Raw genomic sequence first — 27,338 nt, 5'->3', positions numbered from 1 at the left:
ATAAAATATACACTTATCAACATTAGATTTTGTCTTTTTCTAATTCCCTCTGTGCTGTGTCTGCGAACCCCCCCCGAGTTCTTGATCCATGTGCACACAGTACATTACCTTGGCATTCCTAGAGCAAGTGTAAAACTTCACAGGCACAGTAATTACAGTTGTGTCTCAGAAATTAGTGAAGGCTTTCATAAACATTTTCAAATTGCTCAATACGAGTCAAAAGATTTTTGCACATCAGAATTCTCTTTCAAAATATCTCTTCTGATTGTATAACTTTGCATTTGATACCTTTCATTAAACAATATCCTTTTGAATTTTACAGTGAAATACAGTACAACATTCTGGAAGGATGTCCACATTTTCATCAGGACCCCCACAGCGTTCGAGCAGAAATGAAGAGACTTTTGCAAAGCAGCCTGGGAAAGAAATTGCACTGCCGATGGCTGGGATTGACAGCAGTGCGCTAAAAACCAGGCTCATCTCTATTGCGCCAAGTCAGATCCTTCAGAATCCACAGGCTTTGAAGTTTCCACACAACACCAGGTCACAGGACAGGAGAAGAGCAGGACAGCAGCCCATTAAGTTGGAGCCTTTGGTGTGTAGACAAACTACTTTTAACTTGCTCTCTCTAAGTGGTATTCCATTACATGTTCTGGCAAACAGGTCAGCAAAGTATAAGCCTTGATAAGCGAGGTATAAGCCTTGAAATAATAATTATATACAGTAATTTAATCAATATATACTACTGTATATAATAATACACAAATAATTGTGTGTAATTTTGGTTCTCTGGGATGGGGTCACTAAATCTTTTCTTGAATTCTTTGATAAGCCATTTGGATGACAAAGACTGCCAGTTTTGGCATCTGTACTCCATCACACCTAGGCTAAGCAATGCTACTGTCTCTGTGCTATTTGCTTCATGCTGTTGTTCTGCTGACCTTAGCTATTTCATAATGAATCAGAATTATTATAAATAGGCCATAAATCACAATGTATTTATATTTAATTTGTTTTATGAAATGTTTTCTCTTTCATTAAAACATGATTTCTTTCAGTTGTCTGGCTTTCTTTAGTGTAAATAAACACTATTTAACATGCTCAGTTTCTTTGCCCATTTCTCTGCTCTCTCCTTTTCCCCTGTAAGCCATATGCTGTCTGGGGCTATTTGCTGTTATTGAAATAATTTTCCTTTATTCGATATAATTATTTATAATTTATTGAACATTAATTAATGAAAACAAATGGTACGATTCTCTAGTTCAAATAATTTATTAGAGGTATTGTGAGACTCTGTAAGGAAACCAGCCATTCTGGCATAAAACATAGGCCCAGTGGTCTGGTCTTAATCCAAGATGGCTGCTTTATAATTAAGAGCTGCTGTAGTCACAGCTAGCATTATTCAGACCTTAGCACTTGGAGTGTGTGGAATTTGTTGTGAGGGAGAGGAGCTGTTAGAATAGTCTCTTTCCAATGATTAGCCACGCCAGAGATGGCACATCACAGGGTTTATAAAACCACTTGGGAATAAAGGGATTCAGTCAGCCTGGGCTCCAGCCAGTAAGGCCAGAAAAGACAGGGATAGCTAACAGGCCTGTGGGACTCAGTGAGCCACAGGGTAGCTTCAGGGAGATACAGTGATGGCTGTATTGAGGGCTTTTATACTGTAGGTCCTAGACAGATGGAATTTGTAGCCCATTTGCCAGGCCTAATGGGGATGAAATACTGCTGAGGAACAGACTTGAATACTGGGCCAAGACTGACAGGAGGTATTGCCAAGTAGCAGCACATCTTCTTTCCAGAGACGAGAAAGTGGAATCTAGACTTTGTGCCTGATTACGTAATAGAGCTGAGTGCCACAGAGTAAATCATAATTTATATGAGTATTCCTATGCATAATGATGTAAGAAGAGTAAGAAAAATCAGGCAGTCATGGATTGAGTTGGAATGAATACTTCATTGCCTGGTAGTTAATAGCAGGAATATTGTACTAGAGGAGAGACCAGGAATGACCTGAGGGTGGAAGGAGTCTGCTCAGTCTTTCCCTGAAGGGGAACAACACTAAATAATCTTGTGACAGCAGTCAGTAGTCACAGGTACATTTTCAAAAGGTAATAGTATGATGTTTTTTTAATCCTTGAGTTATTTGTGCACCTTCACTTTGACAGACATTTTGTCCTCAGGAAAAAGGCCTGCACTGCATAGTTGCTGCCTTGAGGAACAAGGCACCTTTAAGAGCTAAAAACATTATTCTGTAACAATACAAAAAGCACCCAATATGGTGAAGGAACTGAACTTCACAAAGCTCAAATCTCGCAACTCTGTAGTTTTCTGAGGATGAGCAGTAAGCCCTTGGTCTTCTTTTCTCTCTTTTCTTTATGACCATTTTAGTTTAAATGAACATACAAAAGTTATTATGGAAAATCAGTTTTTTTAGCAATAAAAGATGTTAAAAATAATTAAGCTACACATTCCTTAGTTTGTAAGGATCTGTTTGGCTACATTTTTTAAATCTGAGACAAATTTGCTGCTGAACTTTCTCAAATGATTCTTCCCCTGTTCCATGTAAAACAGAATTTAGCATTACACTGAGAAAAAAAACCATGAGAGTGGCACTGAAGTGTAACTGAACTGCATTTAAACTGCTCTAACTACACCTTGACCAGCCTAGACAGTTCAACTATTTCTGGAAAGCAGCAAAGCAAATGAAACAAAAATGTCCATCATATTTAACATCCATGTGACTGAGTTTTAAAGGCATGTTCCCTTCCCATTTTAGCCTGCGCTGAAAACATACCAGGACCAAAAACAACCTGAGTACATTCACAAGAAAAACAGAGAGTGGTTAATAAACTCCGGGTGGCAACCATCTTTTGGCGCAGAAGCTAAACCTCAGCCAACATCTACAGAGAAATTAACGCCATCGGTTCATTTGCCTGAAATTCGCGATGATTTAAAAGTAAGACACGTTTTGGAAAGACATTGTGATAAACTTGATTTTAGATATTCTTTCTAGAGCTTTCATGTTAATTACAAGAGAATGCTTTAATGTTGATAACAGCAATGCAGTGTAAACGTTGATGTAGACTGTCCTTACAGTGACTTGGTTTCTTGCCATAATAAGACTCCTGTCATTGTAGCAAGTCAGAAGTCCTTAATATGTTAAGCGCAGTAAATCAGAATAAGTGACATTTTAAATCAGAACATGGCATTTATGTAATAAAATTATTATTCAGTATTCCATAAGTAATTCTGCTAATAGTAGTTTTCCCTGACCCTATAATGTTTCTAATCTTTTGGCCTTGGAGCTGTTTAAAGATGCTTTGTTTTATTTTGCAAAATACATCCTTAACTGCTGTGTTGCAGATGCAGCTGACCCAGAGTAGGACATGCTCTCCCATTCCACCAAAAAAGCCAAGGGTCTCCATGGGCACATCTGCTACCCGCTCCAAACCCAGCTCCCCATCTCCCTTAGTGTTCAAGTCAGCAGAGGAGGTCATCAGAGCTAAGGTTCAGAACCCCATGGACATTGTCCGAATCATTCGGAATAACCCCTCTCTGGGGTTCCTGTATATGACTTCAGCAGTTCCTAAATCTTCAATCAAATATGATACTTACAATTTGAAGTAAGCCTAACCTTTATTTTTTATAACATTTTGCAGGTCTCTCTTTTTTGAAAAGCAGTCTGAAGCATTGTGTTTCTCCGACCTGTTAGACTTATCAGTGTTCTCTATAGATTAGGCCTCTTAATTGCAAATGTGAAAAGGTTTTTTGGTAACATTCTATATTAAATGCCCACATCATAGCTAATGATATGTGATTTATTGTAATACATTTCCCTGTACATATTTAATGCATAACATGACACCTTAGTGTTAGATAGTGTTCACAGCATATTCCACATTAACTCTTATCATTTCTCTCATGCAGCATGGATTAATCACTTATTTTGAAGTGTGACTGATTTGTGTTTTTTTTTTCTGCTAAGGATCGTCAGTTATGAAAACATCAACAAAAATGACTACTACACCATCAGCCAGCAAGGAGTCACTCACATTGTGAATGGGGAAGTGGATTTCTTGGCTTTGGACCGCTGGGAAAAGGAGTACATGTTACACCGGCAGCTTTTGCAGATTCCTGCATTTGTGCTGTTTCGCAAGTGGAAAGCCTTCAAAGTGTGGAGGACAAATGTGCGATCCAAGAAAATCAATGAATGTAAAAGAGCCCTTCAAGAGCACCTTTTCATCGTAAATGAGGTTAGTGTTGATGCTTTAGAATTGATCTCTTTGTTGGGTGCTAAAATGTGTGTAATCATTTGTGGTCAAAATTAAGGGGAAATCTGAAAATCACATTGCAGTATAATTAGGAACGAATTTTGAGAAAAGCTTGATTTGGAAGAATACCATAGACATTTAATTGTCATTTTGCTGTTTTTGCAATAAAACATCTTCCCTTTACAGTCATACTGTAGCTGCACATATTCTGGGATTTCTGTCAACTTTTATGCTGTCTGAATTGTTCAGAATTTCAAGAGGTAGAAATTTAATGGGGCTAAGTGAGGTACAGTATAATACAAGTAAACACTATCTACCCTCTGTTTAGTTTTTAAATGAATTTTTTGGAATTCTTTTCTTCTGTTGGAACAAACCATTTTGTCCATTTGAATGTGCAAATGGCATATTTTTAAAAAGTCTGGGAATGTTTTATTTATCTACACATGTTCAAATCATGACTGTTCGTTTAAAATGACTCTGATGAGCATCTTGTTTGTCTTTTGCTCACAGTCTTTGCGGCCTGCACTGATCAATATCCGTGAAATGTGTTACCGCATCAGTGACATGGGATTGTGCCACATTGAGAAGGACAACACTTACACTCTGGAAGACTTCAGGACAGCCCAGTTTAATCAACTGGAGGAGGTAAGGTGCTCCGATACATCACAAGGCTTTGAGTACTTCAAAAAGTGTATTCATCCAACTTTCTAAGCTTTATTATTTGTTTTCTTTTCACAAAATCGGTCCAAATAAATGTACTTCACCATAATTTTTATTTCTACAATTATTATCTATTTTGTTCTACTTAACTATTATTTTCTAAACTTATCTGGATAAGGACTATACTCTCTCTATGATACTATGCTCTTAAGGACAAATAAAATGTAATTCTAAAAGTGAAGGTAGGAAGAAATAGCGTTTTTGCTGTTAAGCCTTCTGGAAACAGGAATTAACCTCATTGTCTATGATAATATGTTTCAAAGTCCGAATATGGAAGCAGGGTGTAAATAGTGCTAAATACTGTATACTGACTGTGTGTTTTCTGTTTTGGATTTTGCTGGTTGTCACTCACTTTTCTTCTGTGTGTTTCTAATTTCTAATTTTTCTAACCAATGCGACTCTTGTCCGCTGCGTGCAGGTTGCTGCCTGTCTGCGAGAGTTCAGGGAACTGGTGAAAGAAGTAGCTCGGAGTGCATGCCGCACAGCTTTGCTTGAAGCTGGATATACTCCTGATTATTCCTTCAATGCAGGTACAATTATTGCAATTCTACAGCAGGCATCTGTATCCTGGCTGATGAAGAGCCCCATTCAAGCAGACTTTAAACATTAAATAACCCAAGTACACCCCAGCCCTCTTCATGTGTCACATCAGTATTCTATTAAGCTCCGGATCTGTCCTGTTAAAGCCATCATTTTAAGGCATTCTCCAGCAGTCTTACAGGTAGGGAATAACTGTATGCATTTCACTTACATTGTTGTGTTTAAATGAGTACAGGAGAAGGACAAGAAATAGAAGATGCTGGCTTTATACCGCAGTCTCAGGCTGATCTGGAGATGATGTATGAGGAGTCACCAGAGAAGATGACCTACACTGAACAGGCTAATAAAAGATCCCATTGCAAAAGGCTAACCTGGTTTGTATTTAAATTCAGTCTTAGTGTAAATAAAATTCAATTTTTAAGTATAGCTGTAGAGGCATGAGAGAATGAAATGAACAAACATTTAATTTCTGTAAGAACTTTAAAAGTCTATTACATTCTAGAGAGAAGTACTGGTACCCCAAACATTATGTTCAATATTGAACTCAAAGAAGTCAGAATGGTTTTAAATATATTGATTATACTTGATAAATTGAGGAATAACATTTTTTCAAATACATGGCTCCAATACACAAACCTGGAACTAAATGTAGCTATGCTGGTGTTGTTTTCCAAACAATTAATTATGGATTAATTATATGATAAACGGTTATACAACTACAGTATAAATTGAATCCATGGCATCTTTGTCAATTTTTATTTCTAAATAAGCATGACTTTTGCAATATATACAATAGTTTCTCAATATACAATAGTAATTAAAACTTATCTCAAAGTACTGAAATGACTCTTTTTTGTCTCATAGCTTCATCAGGCTTGCTGATTACCTCATTGTCAACACAATGCACATCTTGGCAGTGAATTCTGTCACAACTCTGCTTAACTACCTGAAAAAACAAATTCAACAGACCCCCTCTACAGAAGTCATTGACAGCTGGGTTATTCTACCACAAGAGAAAGTAGAAGATGCAGATAAAAAGGTATAGTGCTAAATTGTATAACTTGAAGAAGATATAAGATTAAGATATAATTACTTAACTAAACAGTGCAGACAATAGATAAATGTACAATTTGGGGTGATTACTGGAGTACCACACCACAGGGATCTTTGTTAGTACCGCTACTTTTCCTAATTTATATAAAAAATGTAAATAAACCAACACTGGAGAACTGCAGAGAAAATTAAACATTACCTGGACAAAATTCATAACTGTGCAACAACAGCCACGTGACATTTAATGTGGTGAAATATCAAGAAGGTAGTAAAAAACATAAGTTATATATAAGATTTGAAACCATGAACTTCAAGAAACTACCCATGAAAAGGATGTGGGTGTTTATGTTGTATATGACACATCACGTTTTCATCTTCTTGACAATGTGAGAAAGCAATAAAAGCCATACATATTTTGTATACATATTTAAATATTTTGAATTTAAATCAAGAGCTGTTATACTAATTCTGTACGCTGAACCAAGAATAAATACAGTACATCATTTAGAATATTATTACATGTTTGGTTATCCCTTTACAGTAACATACTGGAATCAGTATGGAGAAGAGTAACCAGATACATTTGGGGGATTAAAGGGATTTTGTGATCTGTCAGTCTAAACTAAGTAAACCTTTTTAGTATTGAACAGAGAAGACTACGATAGGACCACATTCAAGAATTCAAAATACTTCAAGGCATTGACAGAATCAACAATAGAGTAAACTACTTGAGAATCTTCTAGTGCATCTAAGAAAATTCTATGGAACTTCTAGTGAATCATGAACCAGAGGACACAAGTGGAAACTATGGTGAATTGCATTTAAAATTGAGAATAGGTGACACTTTTTTAAACAAGGGGTCATGGGAGTCTGGTATAATCTACTCCATGTTGTTAAAGCTGATACCCTGGCTTCTCTCATTTAGTGATTTGAAAAGATTCTCAGATCATTTTTCCTCAAGCAAGCAAATTAACCAGATTGGGCTAGAAAAGCTCCATAATTTCTCCTGCACACAAAAGACTTGTTAACTGCATATCAGAGGAGACCATGATGCCCTAATAAGTATTGAGAAGTGAATACAATGCCTGAAGCTCAGCTAATGCAAATAATGAAACAGGAGGACACAAGTGAAAAGAAATGAAAGTCAAGTTGCCCAGCCATTATGTTGAAGCTGTCGTTCTGGGATTCTTCTTGGAATGACTACAAGGGATGCTTTCATTTCTGATTGTTTGTTAAGTGATTCTTTTCTGAACTTTTTTCAATATTTTTAAAATATTTTAGGTGAATCAGGTAGATCAGGACAGTGAAGGGACTATCAAACCGATGTTTGTTTCTGAACTCATTCTGGAGACACAGGCCTTGTTCTTTGAACCGTCAGTCGATGACTTTCAGGTAAGTGCGGATACTGCTCTACTGGAGATGTTACTGCACAGCACGTTTCATTTTTTTAATTTTAAAAATTAAGTATTAAACAGGGCGGCATGGTGGCACAGTAGTTAGCAGTGCTGCCTCGCAGCACTGGGGCCCTGGGGTGCAATCTGCGTAGAGTTTGTATGTTCTCCCCATATTCTTGTGGGTTTCCTTACAGTGATCTTCCTCCCACAATCCATAGACATACTAGTAGGTTAATTGGCTTCTGGGAAAATCTGCCCTGCATTGAGTGTGTCTGTGGCTGTGTGTTTGCACTGCGATGGACTAGCATCCAATTCAGGGTGTAACCCACCTTGCGCCTATTACTTGCTGGGATAGGCTACAGTTCTCTACGACCCTGAATTTTTTTGAATAATTGTGTAAATCAGCATTGATTCCAAAAGGTTCCTTTATTTCAAGATTTATTTCAAAAACAGCAATGAAAATCAATTTTAATTGATTTTCTCTGAAATCAGTCCCCCACCTTTAAGAGGCAAATAAATATATCAAATTATATGAAAAAAAAGTTAGCTGTCGTAGAGCACGTGGGTTATGGAATTAGTGTATTTGCTTTCTGGAAAGCTTCCATAATGTACATCACACCTTTCAGTTCTGTCGTGATAGTAGGGTGGTGGTTTCTGTCTTCTGGAACATTAGAGATTTTTTGGGGGTGGTTTAGTTGTATCAAATTATTTTATTTTGTACATTTATATTTGACTTGTGGTATAAAGTTCTTGTCTACAATGTGTAAGAAGTGGTGTAAGACTGCAAAATGTATTTCAATACTTTTTTTCCCCTTTACAGAACTGTGTTTCCGAAATAATTAATCAGTTTCAAGAAACAGTTTTGTCACTTGATAATCTTGTGCCCGACTCTTACTTTGATGCTTTTACTCAACCGATGATAAACAACAAAGCTGAAGAGAAGACCTGTGGAGATGGGCCTAGCCTGGAAACAATGTTTGAAGATGACAAGCACCTACAGACCATAATCCAAGATATAAAGGTGCTGTTGTGAAAATTTGTAAAACATTTCATATAAAAATCTGGGTAAATTGATTCAAAATGATAAAAAAAGTTATATGTTTTGAACACATTTTTTTCCATATCCTTTGCTTAGGAAGCCATCCAGTTTGCATTTGATGCTGCTAACGTGTATGCTGAAACTTTTGAGCGTTTCCGTCAGTTCTACAAAGAAAATGAAAGTCTTGACCTGGAGGCACTGAAACAACAAGATCATGGTACATCCAGTAAAACAGCTGTGTTAATTTCTATTGAAACCAGGCTTCATTTTAAATATAGTTTGTAATATCACTGTAACTAATGTGCTACTTGCCTACAGTAGCTTTTGATATCTTCTGAAACTAACTTCACAAGATGCTTCAGTTACTTGCTTTATCAGGTGCTATGGCTAGAAAAGACTGATAACATATCTAAATACTGCAGTTTTGAATAGTCTTATATCTTTCTATCCTTTTCAGCCTTTGGTAGAATAATTGTACAATTTTGTTTAATCATACAACAGTTTTGTTTACCATTGAATGAAGCTCCAAATAATAAAGGTGTATCTGAATTTGCATCCTGTGAGTTGGGGTGTACAGATACTTGTATACTTGTACAGTAGAATAATCATTACAATAAATACAATGTGAGAGAGCCTTACACAAGACATAACTTAAAGTTACTCTAACAAGGAAACACATTTACAGACAATATGAATAAAAACTATGCAGTTTAGATGTATAAGTTTAAATATATCCAAAATTCAAATAAAGATTTTAAGTGGGGAATATAAAAATACTTTATACCAGAAGCACTACTAACTAAACTTGGGCATGAAGATTGTAACTTGATTACTATGTTTCTCTTCATGTATTCCACCTCATTATTTCTTCCAACAACACAGGTGTGTCTTTCTTTGCGGAGCATTTGGAGAAATATCACAGAGAACATCAAGACGCTCTGGCTATAAAGCAGGAGAGACATCTGGGTCTGCTTGTGATTGACTCAACAAAGCTCAAGGGCAAACTCATTCCATCTCCTCTCCGTTGCCTGGAGGCAAGTACGAAAGAAAAAAATGACTGCATTTTCTGCTCATATTTTACATTCATATATGTTGTGCTCTATCACATAAATAAATTCTGGCCATTTGAAATGGTTCAAATGATAAATAACATCTCTATTTTATAATGGCCGGAGGCAGGGAATTTCAGAGGGAGTTTTCAGCATGCCACTGCTTTCATTGTGGTACAAGAGCCAGAATTGGAACTGGATGAGTTCTTTGCTTACATTTTGATTTAAACTTTCAATATAAACAACTGTAGGATATATACAATATACTATATTAAATAGTATTTTGCACATTTAGGAAGAATGAGATAATAGGCAACACATCTTTTAAATGTATCTAATTTATGTAGAATCAAATACATGTCTAATTTTTTTTTCATCTGCTTCAGTTTTATATCTGGTTCCCAAAAAAGCTTAGCAAACTGATAGAAGATGAGCCTTGATCCTGTGTATATAAAGACTAAAACATGGCTTTAGTTATACTGTAATGATGTTATAATCGCACACAACCCTTCTAGTTTTTTCTTTAATTCACAATTTGTCACAGTTCCTGACAAAATCAAAATAACAAAATAACAAACAAGTCAGGACATTATAAATCTAGTGCAACAATATGAGAGCATCAAAGTAATGTGAAGTAGATGTGATATACTGTATATTTGTCATATTTTATAGCTGCAGTACTGTATTCTGTAAGACTGTACCTCCAATTTAGATCACATTTTGTAATTTATACAAATGAAAAAGTATTTACTCTTCACTTTTGAGTGTTCTAAAAGTTTTTGTTTTTTTCTTAGGTTCTGAAAGGTATGAAAGTGCACAAAAGATTATATATTAATTTCAATGTTTCCTTTGCAGGCTATAAATGACATGCTTCCACTTCTTGCTAAGAAGAAGATGGATGCAATTATTGCAGAGGCTCAAGATGCTCAGTTCAGATTGGAATTTGTCCCAACTGCTACTACAGAATATGTTGACAGCCTGACTTTCCTAGATGAGATACAGGATCGGGTAAGGACAGATGTCTTTTTATCTTTTATTTTGTCCTGTAGTGGTATTCCTGATTTTGTATTGTTAGACTCAACAGAGAAATGCAGATCCAGGATTTACCATTTTCACTAGAAGTAAAAACAATGCTGACACCATCAAAAAGTGGAGCACAACGCTAGTCTTGCTTTATATCATCTACATCTTAAGAATAACGAAGAGCTGTGAAACTAGTCCTGTTAAGCCAATTATTATTTGAATTACACTGGCAGAATCAAAACATGAAGAAACTCTAGCCTATCAAAACTTGAACTGTGCACACTGCCTTAACATAACAAAAGTTTTTTCAATGTATTCTCAATGTCTGAGAAAAATGTCAACTGGCATCTACTGATCAGTTAATACAGTATATACTGTACATTTCTGATTACAGATTGAATTCCTTGATGAAGAAGCTGAAATTGTTGTACAAATGTACAAGCTCATTGACCAGTATAGTGTTCCCACACCTCCTGAGGATTTTGCTGTGTTTGCAACTCTGAAGCCCTCCATCACTGCTGTCCGGAATGTTATAGACAAGGCAGCAGGTGAGAGGGATGCCAATGTTGACAAGTTCTGTCAACATCTTGACAAAGACATCTTGGAGCTGAACAAGGAAGTAAAGAAACTAAAGGAACAAGCTCAGGTACAGTATTTACTTAAAAAGAGCTTTTGGTTAGCTTTTCAAATTACTTAATGAAAGATAGGTGGTTTAATATTAAAGTCTGTTATCTTGAGAGACTTTTGTTCAAATCTATTTTGTGTATTTTATTTGAATGTCTGAATGTACAGTATATATGGTGCCCACCAAAAGTATTGGGACAGTAACTCAAAATTGTTATTTTTGTTTATAATCGAGCAATTCATTTATGTGATCATGAGATTAATAGGAAGTTGTCTGGTTCTCATTTTGTCTTTTGACCATGGATTCCAAACACAGACATCAAAGCAAGACAGGGTGATGTTTACAGCTCTTTTATGAATGCCTAATTAGCCAATACATCTGATCAAAAAGAGACAGAGGAATTTTTCCAATACTTCAAAATAAAGAATTTCAACACTATCACTTTGTTTATTTGACTCAAAAAAATAAAATACTCAAGAGTGGTACTTATCACTACTATTTTTAATGGGAAAATAATTAGTGGAATTTAAATAATTTTAATAATGAAATCCTAATTTTATCTTTAGTGTTTCAATACTTTTAGAGGGTACTGTACATTCCCATTAACTTCAATGTAGAAAAATGCATTGGAGTCTGTTGTCTACAGAACGGAGTCTGCTTTTAAACAAATGGCTGTTCATCCTCTTTGGGATTACAAAGATATTGATAACATCAATGGTAAAATACATTGATTTCAATACTTGTTATTGTCAAGCTCTTAAGTTAAAAAAGTCTCATTATAATTAATCACCTTGTATTTTTTAAAACAAGTGACTTACTTGAATTACTTTTGTGAACTCCACAGTCACAGTCACAGTCTAGATGTTTCACTTTTGGTGTAGTAGACTAAGAGGTGCTGATGTCTTCATCACTCTAGCTAACTAGACTGTTAAATGACTCCCAATTCTAGGGATAGAAGACAATCAGTTTTTTCTATAGCAAATTACTTCTATACATCATCAGTTTGAAACAAGTTCTGTCACTGTTGTCAATGTTTTCAGCCTTTCCTAACATTCATTCTTGATGTATTTGTCAGAATCCCCAGATACTGGACATTTCTGCTGAAAGATCAAAGGTCAAACAGGTACTAGATGAAATGCAAACCACCATTGATGAACTGCAGAAGCAAGCATTCCAGTACAAGTCATACCAGAAAAATTTCAAGGTAGTGTAATTTTTATTTATTGTATTGTTTTTCTGACTTTACTCCATTTATCAAAAAAAGTTCTAAAATTCAAAAATTACAAACAAAACATAGTAATCTCCCAAATTAAGAATATAAGAAACCAAAATACAGAACTTCAAAAAGAATAATTGGTTAAAAACCAACTTGAAATACAGAACTTACATTAAAAATAAGTAAACATACAATTTCACAATAAAACACAGATAATTATTTTTAAGTGCAACAATACTTTACCAAATGTACTAAAAATTAAAAGTGTAATTCATATAATTACATATCTGTAGTAAGTGTAGTACAGAAAAAGTAAAAAGTAAAGTAAAATATTAAAAGTATCAAAAATTAAAACTAATTAATTAAATTACATATCTGTAGTACTTGTAGTACTAGTGGTTGGCACATTGTCTGTGATTAATAATGGTGCAATAATGTGTCAAAATACAGTAAGGCTGTTGAAACTGCTTTCCAAAGAGTGTACTGTATTTTACCTTCCTTACCTGTTCACTGAGTACATTTTGATGGATAGTCAGGTCTTCAATGCAGTGACTTTGAAATATATACTGATGGACAAAAGAAACACAACATTTTTTTGGAATATGAATACTATAGTTATAGCTTATGTACTTTCACAAAAAGTTGTCAATTTGTTTTAAGCCCTCTGACCAGCAATACAGCTTGTGCAGTGAGGTATTGCAACTTGCCAATCACACAAAAGCTCGTGCCCTTTTACCCAACGAAGTCCAGGTGGAACAATGCCTGATCAGGTCACCTTTAAAAAGGCCTTAATTCAAAGCTTAGGTCACTGCAAGAAAAAGGCCTCACTTAGTCACTTTTCTGAGCATTCCATAATGCCTCGAATGTCACCAGAAGCAAGGGAGAGGGCCATTGGCATGCTGCAGGCAGGCATGTCATGTGCCAGCATTGCCAGACACTGTGGAGTAAGCCGCTCCACTGTGTCCTGACTGCAGAGAAGGTTTCAGCAGAATGGCAGGACAGCTGACCGTCCAAGATCTGGTCGCCATTTTTTGTTCTTATACATTGAGATGAATGTGTTGTCCTGGGTATGTCAAAATGTAACTTTTACTCGAGATCTGATTTTACATCGGATACTTTTGTCAAAATCGTGCATTTGTGTATATTTGGAGTCTATTTCTCAAAATGCCTAAACTGAAGCTAAACAGCTGTTTAGCATATAGGTTATTATTTCTGGAAGTTAGTACAGAAATGATTTCCCATTTTTGATCTAAAGACAGTACAGTATTGCCAAAAAAAAAAGATCAAATGGTATTTGCTAGTGTGGAAGTTTAAAACACATTTGGATTTTATTTCTTACTCTGAACATGCTTTTCCATATGAAAACATGAAAAGGTTCAAAACCTATTTTGAGCATTTTGGAAATAATGATATTAACTATTTTATGTTTAAGATTTTTAAAAATCAAATCTGAGTTAAAATATGACTTTTCACATAATTTGTCAATCTTTTCAACATGTCTGAAAAATCCCATTTTTTATTTTATTGTGTTGTATCCATCTAAGCATTTATTTCAAAAGAGACAGGCTTCTAATAATTGAAGATTGAACTTTTTTATTATTATTAGGTTACATCTAATAGAGTGTGACATCATAGATTCTTTCCATACAACACTACTGTAGTCTGCAGTGCAATTAGTACATTACTACAATAAGCTGTGAAAAATTAAGATATAAATAAAACTAGATTTATTAAATTATTAATTTCCAATCATTGAATGTAATTATGATAAACGTATATCCTTACTTCTTAAACAGTAAACAGAAATATTTCGTGTAAAATATATTGGTTATTAACAACTAATTACAGGAAAAATAGTGCAACAGATTGATCCCATATGAAAAGAAGATAGCCTTTGATAATCCAGCCTGAATATTGTGGGCTCTTTTAGGTGGAAGTAAGCAAATATGATGCTTTGGAAGAGCTCAGCGCTGAGCTGAAGCTGAAGCAGCTGCTTTGGGATTCTCTTGAGGAGTGGGATGCCCTTCAGGATGGATGGCTGGCGGTAGGCTTAAAAAGCAGAAGCTAAAAATAGGCACTGTACATTCAATTAGTGCTATGGCATCATTAATTATAACATTATATGTGTTACTGTATGTACAGTACAAAGTAGTTTTTAAAAAACATTTACTTTCTGTAATTGTAATGCTCACAAAATTGCATTGCTGTATTTTGTTATATACCTACAATGCCATTAAAGCTTATTTCTATGGGTTCATTTCTCTTTACACAGTCATTTGAGAGTGTATTGCATATTTAACACGATTTCTGCTTTCTGTAGGATTCTGATATGTAACACTTGTTTTAATAACAAGGTGTCTTGTTTTGTCATGTTTTTGAGGGTTCTCTTGCATTTACTGCAGCTACTGAGATCATGTTTGTTCATGTTTTGTTCAGTGTAAGTTTGATGCACTGGATCCCGAACAATTAAGTTCTCAAGTCACAAAGTACGCAAAGTTTGTCAACCAGTTAGAAAAGGGTCTACCCCCGAACAGCGTGGTTCCCATACTTAAAGGAAAAGTTGAAGGGATGCGAGAAAAGGTTGGTTCTTTTTCTTATTCCTGTCATTCAACCAAATCTTTACCCGAATCTATATCACTCAAGGTCTAAAACTTTCATCTTCACAGCTGCCAGTGATCAGTGATTTGAGAAACCCTTGTCTGAAGCAAAGACACTGGGATGCAATTGAGCAGATCGTTGATGCTAAACTGGTAGATGAGCCACTTTCTTTGGCCAGACTACTGGAGCTGAATGCTTTTGAGTTTGTTGAAGAAATTCAAGAGGTATCAGGCCAAGCTTCAGGAGAAGCCTCTCTTGAAACCATTCTGAAAAAGGTGAGAAAGGCTTGTATGTTACTGGGGCATCCCATGATTTCTGTGCAGTGTCCTGCAAAATATTCAGTTTTCAGAAAGGCGATGTTTTCACATTTGGTGGCTTTAAAGCTTGCAGTCACGATACTTTGACATAACAATTAATATTTGCTACATAAACAAAATACTCCATATATTCAAAGCCAAAGCAAAATCCAAAAAGTATGTACATACTTAATATGAAAGAAAAATTTCAAAGTCACTATTGCACAGATATTCATATCACTTGCTGTGGCAAACACAAAAAATTCATTTAGGTGATCAAAATTACCTTCCATATATTTACAGATTTATTCACAACTGATTTATTGTATTATGGATTTTTAAAAGAAATAATATTATATATTATTAAGTCCTCCAAAGTTTCCACATTTTCTTTCTCAGCACATTCATATTGTACTATATGTTTTGTAGAATACTCCACTCAAGGAACATTGTCTTTCTTATTACTGTATCTTAATGCAGTACATGCTTTCAACTGCAAATTATGTATTTATTATCCATTTTACTTTGAGCGTTTAGGTTGAAGATTCATGGAAAACTACAGAGTTTGTTGTGCTTTCCCATCGGGAATCTAAAGATGTCTTCATTCTTGGTGGCACAGATGATATTCAGGCAAGTGGAAGCCATTTTCTAACCTCTTCATCCAAGAGACCTAAAAAGGAAACAGTGACATAACATTTTGTACTTTATGGTGCTTCCAGGTTCTCCTTGATGACAGCACAATAAACGTAGCCACTATTGCCTCTTCTCGATATGTGGGCCCAATCAAGACTCGAGTGGACGACTGGCAACGACAGCTTGGATTGTTCAGTCAGACACTGGTGAGATGACCGAAGAGCAAATCATGCTGGTGATGAGCAAAACTTTCCCAGAAGGATTTTCCGGATTTGACCTAAAATTTCATAAACGTTCCATGACATCTTTCAAGCATTAAAAGTGTTGAGGGAATATGACATTGGATTACTGTACAAATTACACTGTTGTTCTGCACTACAATAGGAATTTGATGTAACTGGAATATTTAGATACACAGATTTGATCAGATTACAGAAATTAATATCCTTGCTTCCAGCTTATAAAACTGAAGAAACAAATTGCTGCATTCATTCTTACGTTTTCCCGAAGTGATTGTCTTGTGCATGTTTTGTAGGAAGAATGGCTAACGTGCCAGAGAAACTGGTTATATTTAGAAAGCATCTTTAGTGCTCCAGACATCCAGCGACAGCTTCCTGCAGAAGCCAAAATGTTTCTTCAAGTGGACAAATCCTGGAAGGAGATCATGAGAAAAGTTAATCGTCTTCCCAATGCCCTTCGATCAGCCACTCAGCCAGGTTTGCCTTTGAATCCTTTTTTTATGACTGAAGAGTAGCTAAATGTTAAGGAACATTTTTGATGGCTTTTATATACAGTATGTATTTTGTAACTTGAATAATGAAGTAACCACAGACTCCTGCAATAATGTCATGATGAAATCCTGCATTAATACTAGCAAGCTTGAGATTGTGTTATTCTGCATCTCCTATAATCTTGATTGTCTTGCATAAAGCCATAATAATTAAATAGGTGAAGGTCAAGTTACATACAATAGTGGATATAATTAAGATTACGGTATATAAGGTAAAAATAACAAAACAATAACTTCATGCAGATTACATATATCTAATCACATTTTAGATTTCAAATAACTTGCATCTTTACAATGGTTCTCTGTTTGAAATGTCAAATTTTAAAAAATAAAACAAGGTTTTCAAAATAAGTCTGTAATAATTAGAGATGTGCATTTTAGGAAAATGTGTTTACACTAGTTTGCAGTGTGATTACAAAACAGGAAATTCACTGATAGATAATGAAATATTCTGACACAAACGCTTGCTCTTATTTGTACATTAAATGTCATTTTTGACTTTATTTCCACCGTTTGTTTGCTTGTTTACATACTTTAGTATTATGCTGTGCTCATCCATATTGTGGAGTACTGTTTCATATAATCGTATAGCTGTGCAAATGTCATCCTCAATAAACAAGGGAGTAGGCCTGTCTTTCACACACACAGCCACCTGTTAGAAGGATATGAGCAAGTTTCTGTATTTCACTCTGCTTCTTCCACAGCTGTGTAAATAAACACCAGCATTTCTAAGAAGGGGTTTAGCCTGTAACAGACCAGGTTCTCTTTTAAGAAGAGTCATGTGCATTCTCTTAAACATTTGTATCCCAAGGAACATGTAAATGAATTGGATTCTTATCTATATTCAATTTTTTTAAAAACAAAAATGTAGTAAAAACATTCTAATGTGTATTCTTTAATGATTTGGCATCTCTAGGCCTCTTGGAAATTTTCCAGAACAACAATGTTTTACTAGATCAAATTCAGAAGTGCCTTGAAGCTTACCTGGAATCAAAGAGAGTTGTGTTTCCAAGGTTTGTAAAAGTCTTTTCATGAGGAAGTTAATTTAACTTTATTGTTAGGTGTTACTAGTGTGCAATTTATAATTGTCAATGAAAAAAGGTTGCTTTAGGTTATTGTAGTATCTGTAAAATCCATTCAAGTTCATTTTTTAAAAGATGAACAGTTTTTTAAAAACTGTTTTACCTGTCTTGTAGAAGTTTCCATGTACACTACATTTTGAGTCTTTTTATGGGTGGAGCAGTGGCTCTGGCTAAGGATCTGTGCCTGTGGCTGGAAGGTTCCTGGTTCAAATCCCGCAGCCAGCAGAGGAATCCTACTCCGTTGGGCCCCTGAGCAAGGCCCTTAACCCCAGCTGCTCCAGGGATGCTGTACAATGGCTGACCCTGCGCTCTGACCCCAAGCTTCTCTCTCCCTGTCTGTGTGCCTGTCGCTAATAGAGAGCAAGCTGGGATGTGCAAAAAGATGAATTCCTAATGCAAGAAATTGTATAGGGCTAATAAAGTGATGTTATGTTACGGAGGTTTGATGGTTAACTTCTGCGTGGTCCCTAAGAATAGTTTGTCCCTTTAATTAATATTTCATTTGGCCTTTGTGTTTGCTGATTTCAGATTTTACTTTCTTTCCAATGATGAGCTGCTGGAGATCCTGGCTCAGACACGTAACCCCCAGGCTGTTCAGCCTCATCTGCGGAAGTGCTTTGATGCCATTTCTAAGCTGGAGTTTGCACTACTCCCCCACACTGAGGGGAAGATGACACCTGCTGGAGAGGGTGAACACGAGAAAGTCTTCAGCAACGACATCCTAGCCATGCTGTCTCCCGAAGGAGAAAGGGTATTTCACCATTCACAGTGTTACTCTACTTTTCAATGTTGTTTATGCAGTAAATGAAATAGCACAACTTTAACTTTCAAAAGGAGAAATAGTACGTGGACTAAAGGTAACTTCTTAATTTTAATTTGTTGCTCTGTTTGGTATCACCTTTGAAACCGTTGGTATTGAGACCTGCAGTGTACACCATATTTAATTTAGTAGATTTAACAAACAATATTAAAAAGGGAAATTAATTCATATACAGTGCCTTGACTCATAATCTGTAATGCAGAGACATTTTGACAGTCATCACTGTCGTGTACATCTCCGCAATAATAACACTACATGCCAAACATATTTAAATACTACTACTAATAATAATAATCATCACTACTACTAGTGATAATCATTTCAATTGCACTTTCTTGCAAATTATTTTCATCCTGTTTTTTAAGCCCTCATATACAGTACAGGTTACCTAATTATTTATACACCTGGTACTTTACCTTCATATGATTATTTTGTCACATTCAATTACATTTTCAGTCTTTGGATTTTGATATAGACAGAAATCGATTTGGATTTGGATTTAAAGATATTAGAAATAGATATTTCATTGAACAGAAAGCAATATGAAAGAAAATGTAAAAGAGGAGGCCTGTTAGTCTGTTGGTTCTCCTAGTCTATAGCAGGGGTAGAGAGCCACAATCCAGCAGATCCTTTACGTAACCCCTACATCATAAATTTTTTAAAGATTTGGAATACACATATTTTACCAATTTATTAAGCTGATTAACTCAAAAAAGCTGGTAGTGGTGGTCTTTGAGAGGTACAAGATACTTGTACCTTTTTTTCAAATGATCTCTAAATTACTCAATTGAACATATCACTTCCCTAGCAAAAATGGTCAAAAGTGAATTTGTTCCAAGTGTCTGGAAAATGATTATTTACGGATGACCCGTTAAACCTGCCTGGACTGTGGCATGTCTATTGAAGCTTGGAGGAAATAAGAGTACCATAATGAAAAACCTACTGTAAGTGCATACAGGGAGAACATGTTAAATCAATGCAGACAAACTCTTGCAGATAGAATCTAGGAAAAGGAGCATAGTCATAGTATCATGCCACTGTGTCCGATATTAGATGTTGTTATGTAATGGTCATCAACAAAGGATGCTGGGTGGCTACACAAACAGTTGTTGAAATGGATTTCTCATGACCCTTCAAGAACCGGCTGAAAGAGATCCTTCCAAATGAGCAAGATGAGTTAAATTACCTCCTCTTGTTTGAATCCTTTCTTATGTTCCTGTGAGCAGCCTTTTCAAATTCACGGCTTCAGCCTGAAAGACATTCATACATACTACCTGATCAGTTTTTAAAATGAAGGAATAAACTGCATGGTGATTCCTAACAGTTTTGTTTCCGTCCAGGTGAGTTTAGGAAAAGGACTAAAAGCAAGAGGGAATGTTGAAGACTGGCTTGGAAAGGTAGAGGAGGCCATGTTCTCCTCTCTGAGACGCTTAAGCAAGGCAGCGATTGCAGATTACCAAAACCGACCAAGAGTTGAGTGGGTTGTTGCTGGGCATCCATCACAGGTATGAATTCCATTAAAATTTATTAGACAACAACAGGTACTTAACTGGTTGAACAATCAGTTAAGTATGCCAGAAGTATTAAGAATATTCTAACCTCTTCCAATTCTGGGTCGCAGGGGAGCTGGAGGCTATTCTGGCAAGCAGTGGGCATGAGGCAAGCAGTGGGCACATACTTAATGAGATGCTAGTCCATCACAGGGCAGATGCACAGACACGACAAACCCATACTCACACCAGGGCTGGTTTTACCAGAAGCCAATTAACCTACCAGTTGGTTTTTGTACTGTAGGGGGAAGCCTATGTGAAAATAGAGAGAATGTAAAAAATCTCGTGCAGATAGCTGGCCAGGTCTGGAATTGAACCCAGGGCCCCAGTGCTTCGAGGCAGCAATACTTCCACTACTCATATACGATTTAATTTTAAATATGTTATTAAGCTTTTTTTGTACAGATGCTGGATCTACATCAGATTTATTCATATTTATTTTCAGTAGATTTTGAGGGTAACATTATGTAAAATAATGATTAGCTTACAAATACATGTAGTCTTTTGCAAGTAATGACTTGTAGTTTGGTATTGTAGTTCTCATACTGTACTGTAAGTACTGTACTTATACTGTAATACCAAATTTGTAGATTAACCTTTGAATCTACAATAGTTATATACTTTTACTATTATTTATTATCAAGCCATTTTATTTTCATTATGTATTCATTGCGTACTGGGAAAATAAATGTAAGAATAATTGCATTCTGCAATTTGCAGAAATAATTGTATTCTTTTTAATATTCTATCTGGAATTTAAACACGTTATAATAAATAGAGCTGTTTTGTGTTACGTCAGAGTAATGTTTGTAACTGTATCAGTATTACAAAGTTATTATATTTTATTTTTAGGTCGTTCTGACAATATCCCAACTAATGTGGTGCCGGGACCTGACTAATTGTTTAGAAGGCGATGACCATGATCACTTTGAAGCGTTAACCGAGTTTGAAAATGTGAACTTTGAGGTACAATATACCATATCCACATTTGTTTATGTGCTTACATTAAATCTCCAGGAACACCAATTTTATAGATTATTTCTTGTTTAACTTGGGGGAGGATGTGTCCTATACGTATGTGTCAATATTGAGTAAAATATCTACAGGCTCCAAAAATATTTTATTAATATGGTCTGATCACCAGTTACTGTCAAACATTTTGTTTTAATGACAGATTTTTGAAGGACTTTCGAGACACATGGTTTGTGCTATTAAATTTACTTATCAGAATAGTGGTTTAGTAAATAAAGTTCTTAACTATAACTCTTTGTTTTAGTGCTGCCATCCCTCCTCTTCCCATTGAAACCTTTTGTCAATTCTTCTCCTCTTGGGAAAATAACTGTACTTTGTGAAAACACTCAATTGCTTTAAAAGATGGCATGTTTCAGATTTGTGCCTTATGGAAATTGGACATTGCTTTTTATCAGAGATACAACTTCTGGTGCTGGGCTTTTAGGAGGCCAGGGTCACCTACTGATCATTCCACCTGGGCTCCTTAATAGACTATCAAACTACTTATTTTGCTTACATGAAGCAATTCAGCCCTTTTCCCTGATTAAAGAAAATGACACAACTTACAAGACTTTGGCTTATGGCGGGGGACACAGTGAGAATTATTGATTCCTCAAGGTAACGGTAATATTAGGTTAAATAGTGTGAGATTTCTGAAGAAACATCTTTCCACTTACTGTTGTGACTCCGAAAACGCTGCAGGTATAGGGGGGAACCCCATGGTCCCTGAGGATATAATTAAACCCAGTCAACAGAGAAATGTGCAGAACAGTTTGTTTTCTGTTAAAAAGCTGTAGATTTTTGCAAAGTACTGTGATGTAATAGGTAACTGGCAAGTGAACTGTTTCTTTTTTTCCTTTTCATGTTACAACATGCAGAGATTGAATGCCTTAGCTGGACTAGTTCGCGGCTATCTTCCAAAGCTTCATCGGAATATAATAACAGCGCTTATTACAATTGACGTGCATGCAAGGGACATTGTCACTGACCTTGTCAAAGAAAAGGTACTGCGATTCCTTTCTTGAAATGATCATTTCAAAAGAGTGTTGAAAACATACCTTTTTATGATCTTAACATATATCAATATATCAAGTACAGGACTAATGTCATTATCTCAAATAAGGTTATTCACTGACTTCTTTAATTCTTAAATGATTGTGTTGTTTGAGTTGTGAATTCAACTAGTTAATTATATATTAGGTTCGATACACTGGCCTTTAGGCCTTGTCCTTCAGGGTAAACCCAACCTCCTTCTCACCCACTGTGCTCTGTGAGCCTGCCCAGCAGTGGTTCCTGAGCAGGAGGGCAGTATGCTGCCACTCTCCTTCATTGAATGGAGGGAAGAAGCAGGTGGAGCCCAGGAAGCAGGGGTGAATTCACAACTCATCATTTTAAGTAGTGTGTTAAGTCTTGCTTTTTTTTCCCTCTCAACACCTTTAATGTGGTGAAACAGTATTTCAGTTTGATAGAAGAAAATCGGATGTCCAAAAGGAAGAGTTTTCAGTGAAAATGAATCACACCCAGTAGGCATTATACAAAGATGTCACTGTGCTTTTTCTTTATTTGTGCTTACTCACTAAATCTAAAGTTGTTAACCCTTCCTCTTTTTCAGGTTGATTCAAGTTCTAACTTTGAATGGCAAAGGCAGCTGCGATACTACTGGGATCTTGACATTGACAACTGTGTGGCGAGGATGGCTTTGTCACAGTATACCTATGGCTATGAGTATCTAGGTGCCTGTCCACGGCTAGTCATTACTCCTCTTACGGTAAGTGTTTTTTACTGTTTGGCACATGGATGTGACATATGTCGAGAAGACAGAGATGGACATTTTTATAGATTACAAAAACAGGATTAAAACAGTGGCCCACATTTTGCATGAACTCCAGGTGGCAGCACTCAAAGATTTGTGTAAACACACACAGCTGCAATTGCAATTCTCAGACACGCACACAAATTGTATTATGCAAATCATATAAGTAGATACTGGCAATGTTTGAGGTCTTGTAGACTGTCTCTTTGGCATCATCCACAGTTAAGGCCCTAAATGTTCTAAACTGTTCTAAAAAAAACCTAAAATGTTTCATATGTTCTATAGCTAAAGAGAATGACCAAAAAAGAACAGTCATCTTGTCTGGGTTAAAAAAGATTTAACAACAAACATGTTTAACTACTATTTTGTTCATGTTAAATTTGTTGCAATGTATTTGTCATAAATTGATAAATAATGTAACCATAGTTTATGTAAGTCTGTAATAATAGTGCCTCATTTCATTTTCTTTGTTTTTTAACACAATAAAATGATCAAGGATATAATAATTTGCCACTATGTGGTACTGTATTACCTTTTTCTGAAGGAAAGAAAAAACTCTTTAATGTTTCTAGTTTTAAAGAGAGTTAACGGGAGAAGTCTATGATTGGATAGTGTCAATATGATATTTATGTTTAATCAGCTACTGTAGCTTTGTAACAGGGGCAGTTGCAGTTGCAAGTGGAGTTTGTTTTATTTTTTAGAAATAGTTTGCTGTCAAGTTGGACATGTTCTAATTAGTATAACCACAGATGTTTAAAGTATTACATAACAGTACTAATGACTTTAAGCCTCTTGTGGATTTGAATGCATTTATGTGCCATGGGGTGGCATGTTTAATTATAATTATTAATAGAACTGTGCCAATGAGCTTTCACTTAGTTCAGGCTTGTTTGCCTTTGGCATCCTACCCTTCTTTTGCAGAGTTTGATCATAAAATGCCCCATGTGGGATATACAAGGTTAATTGCTAAATTAAAGGCTCATATTTATTTTGCAGCTAATCTGGCAGGATCTCTTTAGGCTAAAGATTGCATACAGTATATACAGTGACCTCCAGATTTATTCAAACACCCAATGAGATGAAATAGGAACAGAGCACATCATATACAGTATACAGTTCATCTCATCTGGATTAAAAAAGAAGAGATTTAACATCAACCATGTTAAAGTACTACTTTGGAAAAGCTTTGATCATATTAACTTTGTTGTAATACATTTGTAATAAATTAATAAACTATGTGACCATAGTTTATGTTAGTCTCTAATAATAACAGCCCATTTATTTATTTTTGCTTTTTAACAAGATACAAAGAATAAGAATAACATTGTATAGATTGGATGTATATTTCTTGCTTAAAAAAGTCTAACTTTTAATAGTTGCATTGTTCAGAGCAATGTCATATTTGTCATTGTCTCAAAAGTCAAGACATGAGAGGGATAATTATTCAAACCACTAAGCATTCCTTTAAATAAAATCAAACAGAATAAGTTCAACAGTAGCATGCATGTTTGGCATGATAAGGTCAGGGGTCTGTTCTATTCCTAATTAATCAAGACTATTAATAAAAATACATGTTAGGTGCATATCGTCTTGATAAAGCACTGCGATGCCTTTTTTATTTCATAAAACCACTGTCAAGATTAATAACAGCAGCCATGCTGCACTGGCACACAAAAATGCTGAATAATTACAAGGAAGTGTCACAGCTACAAAAGTCAGTATGCAAATGAAGGTGTTTTAAACTATTATAATTTTAGATCTCCACTAAAAAAGAATAAATTGCATTAATTTTCCTTGTGTTTGCCAATCTTTAAAGCACCTTGCCTAAGTCTTTCTTGTCCTTACGTATATAGGTTATATGTATAAGTCTGTTAGATAGGGAGTCTATAGTTATTCATGGGCCACCAACTTCAGAATGTTCTTGTGCCATTTAATTGGATGGAATCCGTTATCTCATAATGATCTGTGTTTTATTCACTGCTAGGACCGCTGCTACCTTTGCTTGATGGGAGCTCTGCAGCTTGATTTGGGAGGAGCTCCAGCTGGACCTGCTGGTACTGGCAAGACAGAGACCACTAAAGACCTGGCCAAGGCACTGGCAATCCAGTGTGTGGTTTTCAACTGCTCTGATGGCCTGGACTATAAGGTACAACATCAGAATTTTACTTTTTCCTGTGTGAATTTTTAATCACATTGCTTGCGTAAAACATTGCTTAATTTTCCTTGTTTTCCATTTCTGCCTGCCCCATCATTTGCCAGAATGAATTTGCAATTGAGAAAATGTTTTACCGTCATGAGCTTTAAATCAGAACAGTAAGAGCAAAAAAATAAGGTCACACAATGGTGTTTCAGGATGATGTTTAATTTAACAGCAGATTCCTGGTAACTGTGCATGAAACATAAAAAAACAGAGCAGAGAAAGGGGAGTTTTGAATGAGCCATTGAGTTTCTCCAACAATTTAAACATAAAAGGGTTGTTTAGTAAAGACTATTAAATTAACATGCACACATGTTTATGCTCTAGATTTTTGGAATGACGAGAAAATATATTTTTGCTAAATCCTCTAGATGGCACTGTGATCCTCTTGAAGGAATGTACTTCTCTGTCCGAGGTGCTGGCCTTGGTCCTGACATCTGTTTTACAGCTACAAGCAGCTTTTTCTTACAATGCGAATTAACGGTTTTGTTTGAATAAATATGTACAGTAACACTTTGGGTATAATTTAATTGTTTTCTAAAACTTAGTAGATTGCTTATCATAATTCCTGGTAGACAGTATTTATACTTTAGAATAGTAACAACACTTTTCCCTTCTGTTTTTTGAAAGCAACTAGTAATTCCTATACCAGACAGGTGTAAGATGTATCATCTTTTTGCAGTAATTTTTAGCCCTTGGGATGCATTAGATACCCAGCTGATATCTTTCTTCTAAATTTCACATGTGGCTTATTTAATATAAATAAAACTACAGTCAGTTCATGAAAACATCTAATGTAAAAAGCTGATTTTACTTTTTTCTTAATATATTGTTACTAGTCACATAAGTAATACCAAGATTAGTGGTAGTAATTTTACTTAATAGAGGTACTTAATATGCATCACAACAAACGTGCGAACACCACAGTTGGTGATATAACCCAGGCCTGAACCCACAATCACAGAGTTCACCCTGTGCTTAGGTTGAGCCACTCAAGAGCTCCCTTAACTGTTGAATTTGGAAAATATTGTAATTAAATGTAGTTTTATAGCCTCCTGCGTGTAAGGCATTGCAGCAGGGGTGCACAACTCCAGTCCTGGAGAGCCTGAAGGTTTCTACTTTTCTTGCCACCTGTGTTCTTACTTGCCTAATTAAACTCATTATTGGCTTAAGTTGATGCCTTTCCTTGTTCTCAAGAAGCTGGAGACCTATAAAATATGCTGCATATTGGTCCTTAAGGACCAGAGCTGACCACCCCTGCGCTACGGTATTCAATCCTTGAAAAAACAAGTGCATATTTTCTCCCCTTTTTTCTGGTACAGACATGGACAGCAAAAAACCACACTCGAATTCTTAATTTTGTATTGAACAAGCTTGACAACGTTATATCATTGGTTCTGTATACCTCATGGAAGTAATCGCATGACCTCAGTGCTGTCACAATAAAGACAAAAAAGTTGTGAGAATTCTGAGAACTAGAAAGCATTAAGAGAAATGTCAACCCCTAATTTTCTGAGATAGAACAAGCTCTTTCTTAATTTTGTTTTATTTATTTTTTTGCATTCCACTGATTCTCAAAACAAATGAAGAAATGCTAACTCGTTATATAGCAATC

The 27,338-nt window shown here is 35.7% G+C and overlaps 1 protein-coding gene across 1 annotated transcript in view; it reads left to right on the top strand.

Annotated features, from left to right (window-relative positions):
- The first annotated feature begins 349 nt into the window (after positions 1–349).
- The window catches only part of dnah6 (dynein, axonemal, heavy chain 6), a 110,251-nt gene continuing 83,262 nt past the window's right edge, over positions 350–27,338 (top strand). The window contains exons 1-29 of the mRNA XM_088930355.1: positions 350–595; positions 2,780–2,959; positions 3,367–3,626; positions 3,989–4,256; positions 4,785–4,919; positions 5,413–5,524; positions 5,782–5,908; positions 6,399–6,573; positions 6,696–6,707; positions 7,878–7,979; positions 8,802–9,002; positions 9,117–9,237; positions 9,903–10,054; positions 10,925–11,077; positions 11,487–11,738; positions 12,793–12,921; positions 14,864–14,977; positions 15,370–15,513; positions 15,600–15,806; positions 16,365–16,457; positions 16,547–16,666; positions 16,996–17,176; positions 18,167–18,263; positions 18,861–19,083; positions 20,493–20,657; positions 21,555–21,668; positions 22,592–22,717; positions 23,326–23,481; positions 25,511–25,672. Of these exons, the coding sequence (XP_088786481.1) occupies positions 350–595; positions 2,780–2,959; positions 3,367–3,626; positions 3,989–4,256; positions 4,785–4,919; positions 5,413–5,524; positions 5,782–5,908; positions 6,399–6,573; positions 6,696–6,707; positions 7,878–7,979; positions 8,802–9,002; positions 9,117–9,237; positions 9,903–10,054; positions 10,925–11,077; positions 11,487–11,738; positions 12,793–12,921; positions 14,864–14,977; positions 15,370–15,513; positions 15,600–15,806; positions 16,365–16,457; positions 16,547–16,666; positions 16,996–17,176; positions 18,167–18,263; positions 18,861–19,083; positions 20,493–20,657; positions 21,555–21,668; positions 22,592–22,717; positions 23,326–23,481; positions 25,511–25,672 (4,527 nt within the window). The remainder of the gene's footprint in view (positions 596–2,779; positions 2,960–3,366; positions 3,627–3,988; positions 4,257–4,784; positions 4,920–5,412; positions 5,525–5,781; positions 5,909–6,398; positions 6,574–6,695; positions 6,708–7,877; positions 7,980–8,801; positions 9,003–9,116; positions 9,238–9,902; positions 10,055–10,924; positions 11,078–11,486; positions 11,739–12,792; positions 12,922–14,863; positions 14,978–15,369; positions 15,514–15,599; positions 15,807–16,364; positions 16,458–16,546; positions 16,667–16,995; positions 17,177–18,166; positions 18,264–18,860; positions 19,084–20,492; positions 20,658–21,554; positions 21,669–22,591; positions 22,718–23,325; positions 23,482–25,510; positions 25,673–27,338) is intronic.

The sequence above is a fragment of the Atractosteus spatula genome, chromosome 1 (genome assembly GCF_055471065.1).
Source record: "Atractosteus spatula isolate fAtrSpa1 chromosome 1, fAtrSpa1.hap1, whole genome shotgun sequence".
Taxonomy (NCBI): Eukaryota; Metazoa; Chordata; class Actinopteri; order Semionotiformes; family Lepisosteidae; genus Atractosteus; species Atractosteus spatula.
Note: the sequence above shows the minus strand (reverse complement) of the source record. Positions and strands in the feature narration are given on the sequence as shown.